Consider the following 15,496-nt stretch of genomic DNA (forward strand, 5'->3'; position numbering starts at 1 on the left):
ATCTGGTATTCTTGTGTTTGGGTTATTTGGAAGAATCGGAACATATGTTTTTTTCAAAACGAGCCTTCCGATATTCACGGTTTACTTGACAAAGTTAAGCGCTATTCATTTTTATGGATGAAAGCCAAGTGTAAATCTTGTAGTTATAGCTGGGTTGATTGGTGGACACATCCGCTTCTTTGTATGGGTGTTCCTCTTTGAATTATTTTGTTTTTTGGTAGGGTGGTGTTTGTGTTCAGGTACTTTGTACTTATAATTTTTTTCCGGTAATCCACTCTGTGCACACCTTGTGCAGGGTGTATTGTCGGCGTTATTAATATATCTCATTTTAGCTTGTGAAAAAAAATAATTATCAGGGGAGTTAAGACATAATTTAGAAGTTAATTCAATTTAGAGTTTTATTTGTGCAATCATTGTGGACAATTAGATACCTAGTCATAGTTCACTTCTCTTAGTAGATCGTATTTATATAGACTACCCTTGCACAATTGTAGATAGTTTAGTTACTTGAAAAAAAAAATTTGTAAGTGGTATTCTACAAACTAACTTTTACTCCACTAATAAATTTGTTTATGCACTAATTTTCATTAGCTATTGAGTTAATTATTGGTAATTGGTCATAATTTTGAAGAAACCAAAACATTATTTATGTTTTTTTTATGAATCGAACTCATTATCCAGAACAATTTGTTTTCTATTGGAGTTTATTAACCACTTCAACTCAATTGTTTAGTTAATAAAGTACGTGTTAGATAAGAGTTTGACTTCAATAAAAGGACGGTGTTTAAATCGTATTTAAAAAACCATTGTAAATTGGTTATTAATAATTCAGTTAATATTAATTTTCATTTCTTTACTTTATATAGTAAAAGTTAGACTCTATGATTTATGCTATTCTTTAAAAAGAAAAATCATAATTAGCATAGGACTATTTTTGTAATTGTATTCATAAAAGAAAAATTAAGCAAACTGACAGTTTATTATTTGCTTCTTTTTTTTTTTTTTTAGAAATGATATTTATACAACCATTTTCTTACAACTTTTGGGATAACCTTCTCTCTCATACATTTATTATGCTCTTGCTTTCTCTCTATTGCTTTAGTTTTCGTATCAACATACATTTCTTTCTATATTCTTGATTATCCCATAAATTATACAAAAAAAACATACCTCTTTTTACACCTCAAAATAATTTAGAAGTGGGATTGCTTTAACTTCACTACTTTAGTTGATTAGGTATAGAATATCTATCCCACCCTAAAAAAAAGGTCTAGAATAATAATTACAATTTTCAAAAGAATTTTCTTTTTCTTTCAAATCTTCAAATTTATTTTCCTCACTTGTAATTTCCTTTGACAAACTTCCTTTTCACTTTTCATGGTCCAACAACTTCCCATTAAAGAGATGCACTTTTGCCTTTCCTCTTAAGTCTTACCACTCACTCACTCACTATAACAAAATAATTCCCATACACATTGATAGTGTGGTAAGTGTATCTAACAGAAACTAAGAGATTGAATATCAATGATGAAGCATTTTGCTTGGTTATTTCTTTTGGCCATTTTGGTCCATCAAGAGTGTTTCAATATCAATGTAGAAGCTGCTGGTGATGGTTTTGTCAGAACAAGAGGCATTCACTTTATGTTAAATGGAAATCCTTACTATGCAAATGGCTTTAATGCTTACTGGTTAATGTATACAGCTTCTGATCCATCTCAGAGATTCAAGGTTTCTAATGCTTTCCGTGAAGCAACTAGTCATGGACTTACTGTTGCTAGAACTTGGGCTTTCAGTGATGGTGGTTATAGTCCTTTGCAATATTCTCCTGGCTTCTACAATGAACAAATGTTTAAGGTACTTTATCTCATAAATTATTCAAGGTAAAAAAACCTTGAAAATCTTTCAATTTTTTTTTTTTTTTTTTTTTGTATTAATTGTATAGTTAAAAGGAAAGTGACCCTAGTAATCTAGAGTTCAAACACACTAAATAAAGTCTGACCAATTATTGTTTCAGTTAAAAAAATTGAAAGTTGTAAATTTTTTTGGTCTTAAACTTCCGTTTCCGGTCCTCCCCCGGGAAAAAGGGGCGAAAAAAGTTCAATTTAATATGTCATTTGGTAGTTGGATGTATTTTGTTTCTGATTTTCTATGTTTGTTTGTTTGAAGGGATTGGATTTTGTTATATCTGAGGCTAGAAAGCATGGGATTAAGCTGATACTGAGCTTGGTGAACAATTATGAGAGTTTTGGAGGGAAGAAGCAGTATGTGAACTGGGCTAGAAGTAATAATGGACAGTATTTGACATCAGATGATGATTTCTTTAGGAACCCTGTTGTTAAAGGTTTCTACATCAATCATGTTAAGGTCAGTAGAGCCCCTTTTGTCTTGTTTGGTAAAAAATGTATATGGAGATTATCATAAGGATAAAGCATTAGGAAATGAAATTTGCTTCCTTTTATTTTACATACATAAATATATGTTTGTAGGAATGAAAACTCATTTTGAGAATTTTTAATAAAATCCGTGACTTTGATTGAGACTGCATCAATGGTGCTATTAATGCAGTCTCAATCACAGTCACAAATTTGCTAGCAATTGGCTGCAATTTAATACTTCACTCTTATTTATGAGTTACCATAATTAATCTTGCTTTTGAAATCTGATGATAATTATATAATATATAGGAGGATTATAGTTTTGTTGTTAGGATTAGATAATTTGATGTGATTTATTTTCTTGCATCTTCCACAGACTGTTCTTAACAGGTACAACAGTTTTACTGGAATTCATTATAAAGATGATCCAACAATCATGGCATGGGAGCTTATGAATGAACCTAGGTGTACATCAGATCCTTCAGGAAGGACTATTCAGGTCAAGTATTATTCTTTTACTTGTTTCTTGCTCTTTCTTGATTCTTCCACCCCTTTTTCTTTTTTCTTTTTTTCTCTCTTTTCCTTTTGACTTTCCCCCCACTGCTTTTATTCCTCTTATTGATAGATCAAAACCTTGCACCGAAAGTACAGAATTAGCCAAATAAATTACACTTTAATTATTTTACAGATTTAATTATGTACATATTTTACATATGCAATCGATCGATCATAATTGTTAAATCATTTGAAACTTTGATTTTTATCATAACTATTTTTAAAGTCACGTATATGATTGATTGTGATTTGTTGACTATCTGCGTATCATAACTAAACCTATTTTTTAATCTTAAACAACTGGTTTCTAGTAGAAAAGTGTCTTATAATCTAAAGTCTTCCCAGTAGAAACTTTTGCGATAGTTTAAATGTGGCTTAATATGATTTAGACAAGTTTCACAAATCACGGGCCTGATTTTAAGGCCATGCCATACTTTCCATGAGCTGACTCTGACTGTTTAACTTTTGATTATAATTTATAGGGTTGGATCACGGAAATGGCTTCTTTAGTGAAGTCCATTGACAGGAATCACTTATTGGAAGCTGGACTTGAAGGGTTTTATGGCCAATCAACACCACAAAGGACCAAATTTAATCCTACTATTAACAACATTGGGACAGACTTCATTGCCAACAATCGCATCCCAGGCATCGATTTTGCAACCGTTCATTGTTATCCCGACCAATGGTAACTAAAAATATAGTAGTGCCAAAATTTGAAAACTCGGATTTTTTAATTTGTTTACAACGCAATTTTGGGAGCATCCAAAGTTAATAATTCTTTATCACATTAGATTGTGAGCATATTCTAAGATTTAACTGATCAATACAATCAAATAAATCATTTTGAAATTTCATTAATTTTAGAAACAAATCATTTAACTTCTAACTATGTACATGTTGAGAATCACGATGAGTTTCACGAAATCACGGTATTACCATGATTTTGTTGAAGCTTTAAAGAGTAACTTTTGTTAGAACAACGAACGATAGCTCACCATGATTCTGCCAAATTCATTGTTAGTCCAAATATACATGATTTAATTGGATTAACTTTTCATATGCATCAATTACAATATAACAACTGTTTATTTCATTGCACAAACAGGGTACAAAGTTCAAATGAACAAGATCAGCTATCATTTTTGAACAACTGGCTTAGTGCTCATTTCCTAGACGCACAATATGCACTAAAAAAACCAATTCTAGTTGCAGAATTTGGAAAATCATTTAAAGATTCAGGTTTCAGTAGTAACCAGAGAGATCAACTTTTCAATACCGTGTACTACAAGATATATGCGTCTGCGAAAAGAGGCGGTCCTGCGAGTGGAGCATTGTTCTGGCAACTTCTTACAGAAGGAATGGAATCTTTCGACGATGGCTATGGAATATTGCTTGGTCAGAGTACTTCTACCGCTAATGTCATTGCTCAGCAATCTCATAAACTATACCTTATTCGGAAGATTTATGCAAAGATCGCTAATGAACGACGATGGAAAAGAGCTAGATTTAACGGAAGAAGGTCTTCACGCGATGGTGGAAATAGAGGAGGACAAATTGGGTTTTGAAATTGGACTTTGGACTAGTAGTTACTTATTATTTGTGTTGTGTTGGGAAGACATTTACAAAGTATAGGTTTCTCTCTTTGAGATGAATCGGAATGTTTTTACGTCCAAGAGGGTAACTAAATTATATATACATGTTTTTATCGCCATGTTATGCTTTCGGCTTCACGTTTGTTTATTAGAGAAAGCTGAGGCTGCTTGAGTTTTTCTTTTGCATCTACTTGTGTTTTGGTTATCTAACAAGCACAGTAATGTTGTGTAATAGTACTGTTAGTTTTATTACATGTTTTTCTTGATCTTAATGAGTATTGAGATATTAAAAGATTATAATAACAAAAGCTTTCTTAATTGTGATTTCAAATTATAGTCCGCAACTACAATTGCGGCCACAATATAAAGCATTTTGAGGTCTATGCAACGACATTGCAACTGTAATTTCAATCACTTCATGCCATACTTTCCCGAAATATAAATATTCGTAGCATAACTAGAAACGCAATTTTAAAACATCGACATTATTGTATTGGTCGAAGAAACCAAAAACTTGTTTTAGTTAAATTTAAGTAGTTCTGTAGCTAATGACAAATTCTAACCATAAGGAAACCTAAGCAAAATCCTGCAAATCTCAAAACAACAATAACTCTAACCAACAGATAAGATACAAATCATTCAGCACAAAACTGTTCCATAGCCAGTACCACGAAATAGACAAAAAGACCCTAGAGCTGCTCCATAACTTTGTTTTCGTGTTCATGTAGATCATATGATCAATTATAATCGATTCGTACATGACCACATGATAGCATTTGAAAGGAAAGACAATCTTGTTGAAAGCTGCATTTCATTCAGATTTCAGGGTTGTGGAATGGAGTGGGCTGCTTTCTTGTCCTGTTGGACATGGGCCTCATATGTGTGGACTTCACTTTGTGTAGAACTTTTTTCTCTCTATTTTGAGAAAATTTTATTTCATACCCCTTAACTTTACTCCTATCCCTACACACACATTTTCTTTGACATTTTGAAAAAATAAATATCTCCTACCTCACTCCACGAGATTCCAGCAAACTCAAACTTCGTATGAGCAATTGAATTATAGAGCGTTGTGGATTTAGATAATCCATTTTCTTAATATAATTAGTAGATCATATGATTAATTATATAGATTCGTACTCGTACATGATCACATCAAGGTCTACAATTGCGGTTATAGTTACACCGTGATTCTTAATATCGCGTAAAATTTTGAACAAATGAAACCATTACATCCGCAATTGCACTCCAACGTGATAAACACAAAAACCTTGATGTTGCAACAATTGTCTTTTGGACATCATCATAGTTTAAAACCATAATTGTATTATGTTAATGAAGAATACAATAACATCTGTATCCTATGACTATTAGTTGGTTGATGATAAATTGATTTTGATGTGCTTTATACACTACTTTAGATTTGGTCTAAATACTTTATGGACTAAATATTAAAAGTACTGAATGTGTTTTGCATTTGTTGACTTCATAGGGCTTAAATATTGTTAAATTGGGTAATTTTCAAATTTTATTTTTACTTGACATTTAGATCTTGTGAAGACCATATATCTTGGGCTGCAAATATCTGAATTGGGTGATTTATGTGGCCATGGAAAGCTATGAGACATAGAGTAGGTAAGAAGAAAAAAAAACTACGAGACAGAACTATAGTTATTACAATTTACATATACAATTACAAGCATCGTCAAATTCAGTCAGATTTAACTTGAAAATAAGTCTCAAAGTCAAGGTGCAGCAAATGTTACCAACTCATGACATTTATTTGCTTGGTTTTGGGCACAGAATTTGAACAAGTAATTTAGTACATTACCGTCCTTTTCTTTGATTGAAGAAAAAGAATGCACGAGTGATGGTACTTTAAGCTGATTCAGAGGCTCACGTGAAATGCCACATCTTATCTAACAACTACTCTTTCACGCATATTCTCATAACTTATTTCTTGACTAATTAAAATGAACTGATAAATAACCAATGCATATTATAAATACCACAAATAAATAAAAGTACGTATATATGATGTGTATACGAATAAAACCACTTTTTGAATTGAAAAGAAGCAAATACTGCAAAGAGATACTGGAGGAGAGTAGATAGCAGCAGGTCCAATAATACAATTTCAGTACGCCAGTTGTTAGAGCAGTTTTGATTCTGTTCTACTTCAATACATGCACGATTGGAATTAGTCAATTTTTCAGTGTATACTGTATTTCCAAAGCTTGACTTTTCTGTGGATAACTTTTTAGGAAAATTCTTGGTTATCCTCATAATTATTTTGGATATTTCTCTATACTTTGAAATTTATTTGAAATAATTAAAAATAAAAAATAATATTATATGGATTGATTGAATGTTGAGTATTCTATTCAATTAAATTTTAGAACAGGGTCCCGTGAGCATATCTCAGTCGGTAGGATAATGCATTATTACATGCAGGGGCCGGGGTTCGAACCCCGGACACCCCACTTATTCACCTTATAAGGTGAATTCTACCCACTAGATTAACCGACAAAAAATAAAAAAATTTAGAATGGTGAAGTGTTATCCTTTCCTAAAAGAAAATTGTTAACCTAATTTTTTTTTATATGAATATGTTATCTCTACGCACAACTAGGACAAAGATTAATTGTTGGATTCAAATAGAACCGCAATCATAACAAAGCTATGTCTCAAAAGATTTAATACATTGCATTGCCAAACTAGATAAAATCAAGCACTGTTGAGTATAAAAGAGGCTCTCAAGTCTCATCTTCCCCCTCTCCTCCTCTTAAAAAAACTTCCCTATTTCTCTCTCTATTGCTCCATTATTTCCATGGAAGCATTCAACTTGAGCAACTTCAAAACAGAGAAACAAAGCTTCATGTCAACACACAATCTTTTCACCAGCATTACCAAAACGCTTCGCCTTCTTGAGTTATGCTTAGCTCTCCTCTTCCTCTTATGGCTCCTCACTCGTCTCCCTTTCTTCCTCAATATCTCGTCTGACTTCCTCCGAAGCCCTCTCTTCGTCTTCGCCCTCTCCAACGCTATCATCGCCGCCCTCCTCGTTCAGTCTGACCTCCTCTCCTCCTCTTCATCCGCCAATTCTGCAGCTCCAGTGGATGAACAGATTAAGGACAGTTCTAAGGATGATATAGATTCATGCTATGCAACAGGTTCTGGTAACTTGGGAAGAAAGGTTTATAGTCGAAGTCAGTCTCTGCCGGAGAAGGAGAAGGTGAGGGAAGTTTTGTATCCGGAGGATAAGCTAAGTAATGAAGAGTTTCAGCGTACGATAGAAGCTTTCATTGCAAAGCAAATGAGGTATCTAAGGGAGGAATCATGTTAACATATACTACTATTATTAACATTGAATTTGAAATAATAGGAAGAAAGGAAATTCGGTTTTGAAATCAAAATTACTATTCCTTTTACAAGTTTTAGGCTTGTGTTATGTGTAATAGCATTAGCCACTGATTGATAAATGTTGTTAAAGATAAATTAGATACGGTTATTGTTAACTAGTGCTTACAATTTCTTACCTGAGTCTACTCAAAAAATTCAAAGTTTTAGTTTGACATTAGACCTAAATCTTACCTTGTTTAATAAGGTTATGTTAACAAGTGCTCTAAAAACATTTGTTAAGAAAAATAAAAGTAGTAAATTTACATTAAAATCAATAAGTTTTTAATTTTTAAAAACTGAATTCACTATTTTTCACTCAACTTCGCTCATGATTTCATATCGTTGCTTTTAATTTTAGACTCAATTTTTATCTTAAAATATTAACCTCAATTTCATTGTCTTCGTTTGATAATATTTATAAGAAGAATGATAATAAGTGTCCTTATGACACTGTCTAAACAATTAAAAATAGTAACTTTTACACAAAAAATTATGTAATTATGATTTTCTTTTATGTGTATAATTTGTATTTCCAAGTCAAAATTTCTTTTTATGGATTTTTTAAACAATGTCTTTAAAAACACTTGCTAGCTTGAAAATATTAAGCTTGAAGAGGGATGTTCAGAAAAAAAAAACCTTGAGAACTACTCACAAGAGGTAAAGATACATATCTTATTCAATCATAGTTCAATGTTTGAAAGAACTCAGTTGTGAGAGTTGATAAGAAAATACATATAGTTTTTGGTTAAGAATCGCTATCAATTATAACTTGTATCATGAGCAGTCATGTTGGGTTATACAAACAAGTTACTTAGGGGGAAAAAAGCAGAAGCTCGGAGAAGAACGTCATGATCAAAGCACGTGTTTTTTCCCCTCAAGATGAAGGCCTGTTCGGACCAAGGAGGAGGCTACCAAAGCTCTTGCTTTAGGTTCTCAAAAGATAAAACATTTGCTTTAGAACAAAGATACCATGAAATGGTTGCTCGATGTACCCATACAAATTGCTGACCTGGTTGACAAAGGTCGATCAGGGTTGCTATCCGCTCAAATTTTACACACAAAAACAAACAATCGGAAGTTATGACTAAATCGAGGGCAAAATTGAAGTGTTTATTGAACATCTTTCTATGATAAAATACTTAAAAATTCTAATTATAAGCCTCTTTTTTGCGGTACTTAGCAACCTCTAGTTGGGTCAGTATTGCATAGCGTGAAGATACAACTAATCGGGGTTCTTTAGGAAATGTGATTTCCTGCTGTTACAACAAGGTGTTGTAATCCATACTAATTGTCCGATCAAATGTGTACAATTGTTTTAATTTAAAAATTAAAAAAAAAAACACAATTTTTAATCTTAATTATTCAATTTAAGATAAATGGCAACGATCAAAAACTGCATGAAACTACTTAAAACTATTACAAGAGCAAATCTAGGTCCATTCTTAGATACTCATGAAATGTCTTAAAAGTTTGGGTTGACATTGTATGTTCCAACAACAACAAAAATCAATTTAATTGAGTCTTACTACTTTCTTTGTTTTTATTTTTTTATGGTAAATTTCTTTATCACTTTCACAATTCATGCAAAAGAGAAGTTTTTAGTTTTTTTTTTTTTTTTAATTCTAAAAAGTTATTGCCATGAAAATATATAAGGCTATATCATACACTAATTCGTCCATTTTCAATTAAAAATATGCATCTTGAATTTTTACATTATTAAAATCTGTATAATATTGAGATAAAAAAAAATTGTATATTTTTTTTGGTCAAGTAGTTTAGTGACTAAAATTTACATTTTTCAGGAAGAATAAGTGGGGTGTTCAGGATTCGAACTCCGACCTCTACATATAATAATGCATGTCCCTGCGAACTGAGTTAAGTTTATAGGCACATATGTATAATTTTGTTTGTGTTACAAAAGGTTGTTTTGTGAGGAGGATATATGGTTGGTTTGGGCATAAATGTAACTCAAAAAAATGTTGGCTGGGGAGGTTTGATTCATTCTTCTGTCCATTATTACAAATAAATTAACTTTAATGTATTAATATATTTTTTGATTTGGTCAAGTAGTCTAATTGTTGGACCTTACACATTTTAAATATAGAGAAATGTTGAGTTTGAGATTCGAACTCTAACCCATGCATAATATTATCCTTACAGCTATCAACTAAGTTATGCTCACATGCCAACACATTAACATTCCTTCCCAAAAAAAAAACCACAATAACATAAATGTAATTAAAAATATCAATATATAATCCAATATCAAATATAACAATACAACACAACACAAAATTCATAATAGCATAAAATATGTCTTCGGCTATAAGGGATATCATCACAACTAAACATACAATTAATATCACTCTTGTTCAACCTCCCAAATAACAAATTCGACATCGTACCAAGTATTGTTTGATATTTGATATAAAACCATAAGACTATAATATATAATCTTAATTGTAATCGAAAAAGATTAGATGTTGCCTCCATCATCTCGCGTTCAAAGGTGAATTAGGTTCACTTACAATATCAGTCGACTGAAGTTGAAAAAGTAAACACTTCATTAGTTAAAATACTTGGGAAACACGTGAGATCAGGGTCTTTTTTAGCATCTTTGGTGAATCTTGGGAGGTTCAAAAGTGAAGATCCTTAGAAAATCAAAGGCTAAGGTTGGTTATTTTTGGGGGTTAGATTCTATAGTTGGGAAATAATTAGGAAACACCTTGGGTAGTTAAATCAGTGAGAAACCGGAAACCAACCAAAAAATTGAAAAACCTAACATTTGAGATGATTCTCATGGTGAGACCCACGGGTTGGATTGAGGTTTTGAGCTCACTCCGTATAGTTGGTCCGCCTCGTTTAGCCCGTTGAAAAAATAGGCCATGATGGGCTGGCCCGGCCCGTAGGTTCATCAAAAAATATTTATTTAATTTTTTATTAAGTGACCCAATTTTTAAGTTTTTGCCTTTTATAACAATTGAACAATTCTTTATTAAACAATTGTTTTTTTCTTTCGATAGGATTAGAATGAGAATAAAATGATATGAGAAAATAAAAATGACTTTTTACAACGGTAACATTTTTTTAATAACATTTGTCAAATAAAAAATATTTTGGGAAAAAATTATTAGACGGGTCAACCTACCAACCCGCCTCAAGTTGGCCCGCCCCAGCCTCATTTTTTTATGTGCTAATAGCGGACTTGACATAAACAGGACGAACTAGTCCACATTGCCATATCTAGTTAGATCGTGCTACTCTGGTACTATTTTGAAAAATAAAATAAAAAATGAAAAAGACTCTAGCAAGCTCATAGTAAGTGATCGCAACAAGTTATCTCAGACTATTAAGGCAGGAAAGACAACAAAAGATAATGAGCAGTAGGCATGGTAATGGGGTGGGGTGGGGACAGGTTTTACCTTCCCAGTCTCCGTATCCAACGGAGATGAGAAATCAAATCTCATCCCCGTCTCCGACGGGTTCGGGGTATCCCCGACCCATCCTCATCCCCACAATGGATAATTTTCTTCTAATAAAAATAAATGTATTTTTTAGCCACGAGTACAATGCTGTAATGCATTATCCAACAAAGAGATAATGATGATCGATGACTATGGTGATTGAGAAGAAAGAGGTTGAGAGTGTGATATTTGGTAGGAGAAAAAAAAGAACTATGATGAGTGTCATTTGAAAGACTGAGACTCTGACTGTTTGAGTGGAATAATTTAGGGTTTAGGTTTTCCTTTATATAAAAGGGGTAGTAAATTGATTTTCTACATTCAGAACGGGTTTGCGTATGAGTTCGAGATGAGTACCTATATCCCTGTTACCCATTCAGTACCCGTGTTTTGAAATCGGGGAAAACTCTCAAATCCAGTTTATACGGGAAAAACCTATCAAATTGGATTTGGTTCAGATGTATGCCCGCATGCATTAGTTTTGTTGTCATGCCTAATTGAGCAGAGATAATCCAAATTTGTAGGATGTGTTAGTTGCATTAAAAATCGGGAAAAAAAAATGAACAAAGCACACACAACAATTTTTTTTTTTTTGGTAGTAACACACACAACAAATTTTATTATTATTATTTTTTTGTTTGTGCTCAATGACATTAAAGCTAATCCTACAAATTGGTGGCAATCAAAGGACGACCATCAACCGAAATATTTTGCAAAGGTGTCTGGAGGGAAGAGTTTAAAACTTCATCATAAAAAAATAAACAATATTAAATTAAAGATTTTACGTGGACTTTAATTTTTAGTGGTGTAAAACTATGAAAATTATGTATTTGTTACATGATACTTCGAGAGAAGTACATTTTAAAATTTCAAGTTAACATTATTATGTCAACGTAAATGAATTTTGAAAATTTAAAAATTTAATATTATTGTCAAGTTTTTTATATTTATTAAAAAATGGAATTTCAGTTTTTTGTTTTTTATTTAAATTGCTCGAATTACTTCATATGTTCCATATATTTACACTAGAAGACGTGTAAGCGACAAATGTGATATTTAGAGAGAAAAAAACTGTCCATATAAACATAACTCATTTGGTAAAGATAATGCATTGTTGTATGCATGGACCGGATTCAAACCTCGGAAGAAAAAAACATGCAGGTGTAGAGACTAGATGAGGGTTACCGAATATACTTTTATTGCACATGTTATTACAATCTTTTTTTTGTTACATTATGATATTTTTTGGTTACACATGTTGTTAGAATCTTATATAATGCATCACAAGAAAAAAGAAATCTTACGTAATGCAATTAGAAACTCAAGGGATTCGAAAAAAAATCTTACATAATCCAATTAAAAACTAAAATTAGCTTCTAACTAACTTCAAAGAGCTTCAAGTCTACAATGAAGTGTATTTTATTTTTTTGAAGTACTCGTTTATTTTTTTATTTTTTGGTCAAGAAGGAATACGTACTCGTTTATATAATAAATATATATTTTTGATCAAGATATTATTAAATTTTTACGGACGTTTATATTATAAGTGGACTCATTTTAATATTTGTTCCCACCGTCCTTTGATTAGTGATACTTTCCACAAGAATCTCGTCAAAAACAGATGGTTCACCTTTGCTGTACGTCAGACCCAGATTTTTTTTTTTGATGAAAAAATTTAGAATGAAAGAATTGTGTCTAGTGATCTATATTTAAATCTCTTTAACAACACTAACGAGAATTGAACCCCATAACCTCATAATCAATGATATGTCTTTTTATTGTTAGATAAAATTCTCAAAATGAATGTAATTACCCGTTTTGATTAATAAATATAAATAGTATACGTCTCAGTAAGCATGATTGAATTGATAAACAAAAGTAAAAGGTAGTATAAAAAAGAAAAGGGGATTAGACCAAAACCTTTTAGAACACTTGAGTGTCAAGTAAATCAATTGAGAGTCAGTTTCCAACCATAAATGATTGTAACCTTTACTTAGCATAAAAAGCATTAGCGCTGTACCTAAGTTTTGGGCAAAATATCCTACACAAATGCCTTCTCCATTTCTACAAATACCTCCATCTGCTACATTAGAGGGGTTCTTACTAGATCCACCATTAGTATTGACTTTGATCCAGTTGAAGATTTGGAGAACCAGATGATTTCCTTAATAATAGGGGCCTTAGGGGGTGAATATTGATCTTAAAATTATAGTTAGTTGTTTAATTAGTTTCTTAAATTATGATGGAGATTTAAATTACATCAATGATATTAGCTCAGTTCGTAGCGCCTATGCATTGCGATATGCATGAGACGAAGTTTAAACCATACATTTCTCATTTATTCACCTTAGAAAAAAATTAAATTTGGAAGAAAATTGTATTGTTAAAAATACAAAGACATATTTATAACAATCAAAGCACAGTTAATTGATTTATTTAAGGCTAAATTTGTTTGAGGATAATTTAGGTATATTAAAAAGTATGCTACATCAAAATAATCATGTATCCCCTTTATTGGTGGTATACATATAAATTTAAATAAGACTAATTATAAATTTAATATTTTTCAATTATAACCTCTCTTTTTTGGCACGTTTAATGGATAAAAATTAATCCTTTAAAATAAATAAATGAAAAATTCAGAGTTTAAACGTAATTCTTACATATTGTTAGTTACGTCGTTAATATCAACTAAGTTATGAATATGGATACCAATTATATTAAATTAAACTCCAATAGAATGTAGCTTTCACATTTTTTTAAGGAAGACAGATGAAGATGATTTCTATCAACGTCACAATATATTGATAAGGATTTGTTTAGAACACATACGAAAATATAAAAATAAAAGTTTTATAGGATTTTAATCGCATGTGTTATGAGCGTGAATAATTTAAAGGAGGCTCAATTTCGAGATGTGAGAGTTTATAGTTCTACATTTGGAAACTTTATTTATAAGATGAAACTCTTCAATTATAGCGAGGGACGGAGTTATGTAGGCTCTGTTTGGTAAAAATAGCGGATAGCTGATAAGCTAGCTGATAGCTTTTAGCTGATAAGCTAGCTGATAGCTTATAGCTGATAAGCTAGCTGATAGCTTTTAGCTGATAAGCTAACTGAAGTGTTTGGTAAAAATAGCGGTTCAACTAGCTGATAAATGTAAAATGACATAAAGGGTATTCTTAATTCATAATAAAAATTATATCATTAATTTAAGTATTTGTAATTTTGTAAAATAATTTTTCTTTAAAAAAATACTTTAAATTTATTAATTTAATATATCCTATGTATTATAAATTAAATTAAATTTTATTCACTAAAATTTTATCTTATATTTATTATCATTTAAGTGTTTCCACTTTATAAAAAAAATAACATTTACCTCAAAAACAAAAAAAAAGGTAGCACTAATAGAGTAATACTAATAACAGAGAATAAAGAAAATAACACTTACCTCAAAAAAAAAAAAAAGTAACACTAATAGAATAATAGTATTTCGTTTCGTAAAAAAAAAAACGAAGGTATATATTTTTCAAAAAAAAAAAAAGGTCAGCTAATATATATACAAAAATTAGAATAAAGGGATAGTAGTCTTTATTACGTAGCTTATTATAAAAATTATAATGGATAAAAATACAATTTAAATGAAATAATAAGGGTAAAATTGGAAGAAAAAGTGAGAAGCTATAAGCTATAAGCTCAAACGCTACTTGGAATAGCTTCTGAAAAATAGCTTATAAGCTCGTGAAATAAGCTATAAGCTCATGGTGAAAAAGTGTTACCAAACAGAGCTTTTTTTGTCAAACGAACTTATAAGCTATAAGCTAAAAGCTAAAAGCTCTTTTTTTGGGATAACCAAACAGAGCCGTAGTAGTTTCCCATGGCCTTGGCCCTTGCAAGAATTTTGAGGAACTTTTTTTGTTACAATTTTTGTGTAACTTTTAGAGAGCAAGCAACCCAATCTAATCTAATAGTATTAATCCTTTGCTTCAAATCGTAACCAATGTGTTTGGTCATTTCACACATTAAAAATATATAAATAATAGAGAGATTTTTTAATAATAATAATAATAGAACAATATGTTGGTTTGTATATGTAAATGATTGT

The 15,496-nt window shown here is 31.2% G+C and overlaps 1 protein-coding gene across 1 annotated transcript; it reads left to right on the forward strand.

Annotated features, from left to right (window-relative positions):
* Window positions 1–1,351: 1,351 nt before the first annotated feature.
* On the forward strand, window positions 1,352–4,797 carry LOC11426465 (mannan endo-1,4-beta-mannosidase 7). The gene is made up of 5 exons (XM_003612017.4): window positions 1,352–1,854; window positions 2,167–2,364; window positions 2,752–2,874; window positions 3,413–3,618; window positions 4,039–4,797. The coding sequence occupies exons 1-5, from the start codon at window positions 1,525–1,527 to the stop codon at window positions 4,496–4,498; spliced, it is 1,317 nt and encodes a 438-aa protein (XP_003612065.1). The 5' UTR covers window positions 1,352–1,524; the 3' UTR covers window positions 4,499–4,797.
* Window positions 4,798–15,496: the final 10,699 nt, after the last annotated feature.

Source organism: Medicago truncatula, chromosome 5 (assembly GCF_003473485.1).
Source record: "Medicago truncatula cultivar Jemalong A17 chromosome 5, MtrunA17r5.0-ANR, whole genome shotgun sequence".
Lineage (NCBI taxonomy): Eukaryota > Viridiplantae > Streptophyta > Magnoliopsida > Fabales > Fabaceae > Medicago > Medicago truncatula.

Coding starts and splice junctions, on each gene's coding strand:
- LOC11426465 (XM_003612017.4), top strand. CDS start 1,525: ATGATGAAGCATTTTGCTTGGTTATTTCTTTTGGCCATTTTGGTCCAT. Junction 1,855..2,166: donor ACAATGAACAAATGTTTAAG/GTACTTTATCTC, acceptor GTTTGTTTGAAG/GGATTGGATTTTGTTATATC. Junction 2,875..3,412: donor CTTCAGGAAGGACTATTCAG/GTCAAGTATTAT, acceptor TATAATTTATAG/GGTTGGATCACGGAAATGGC.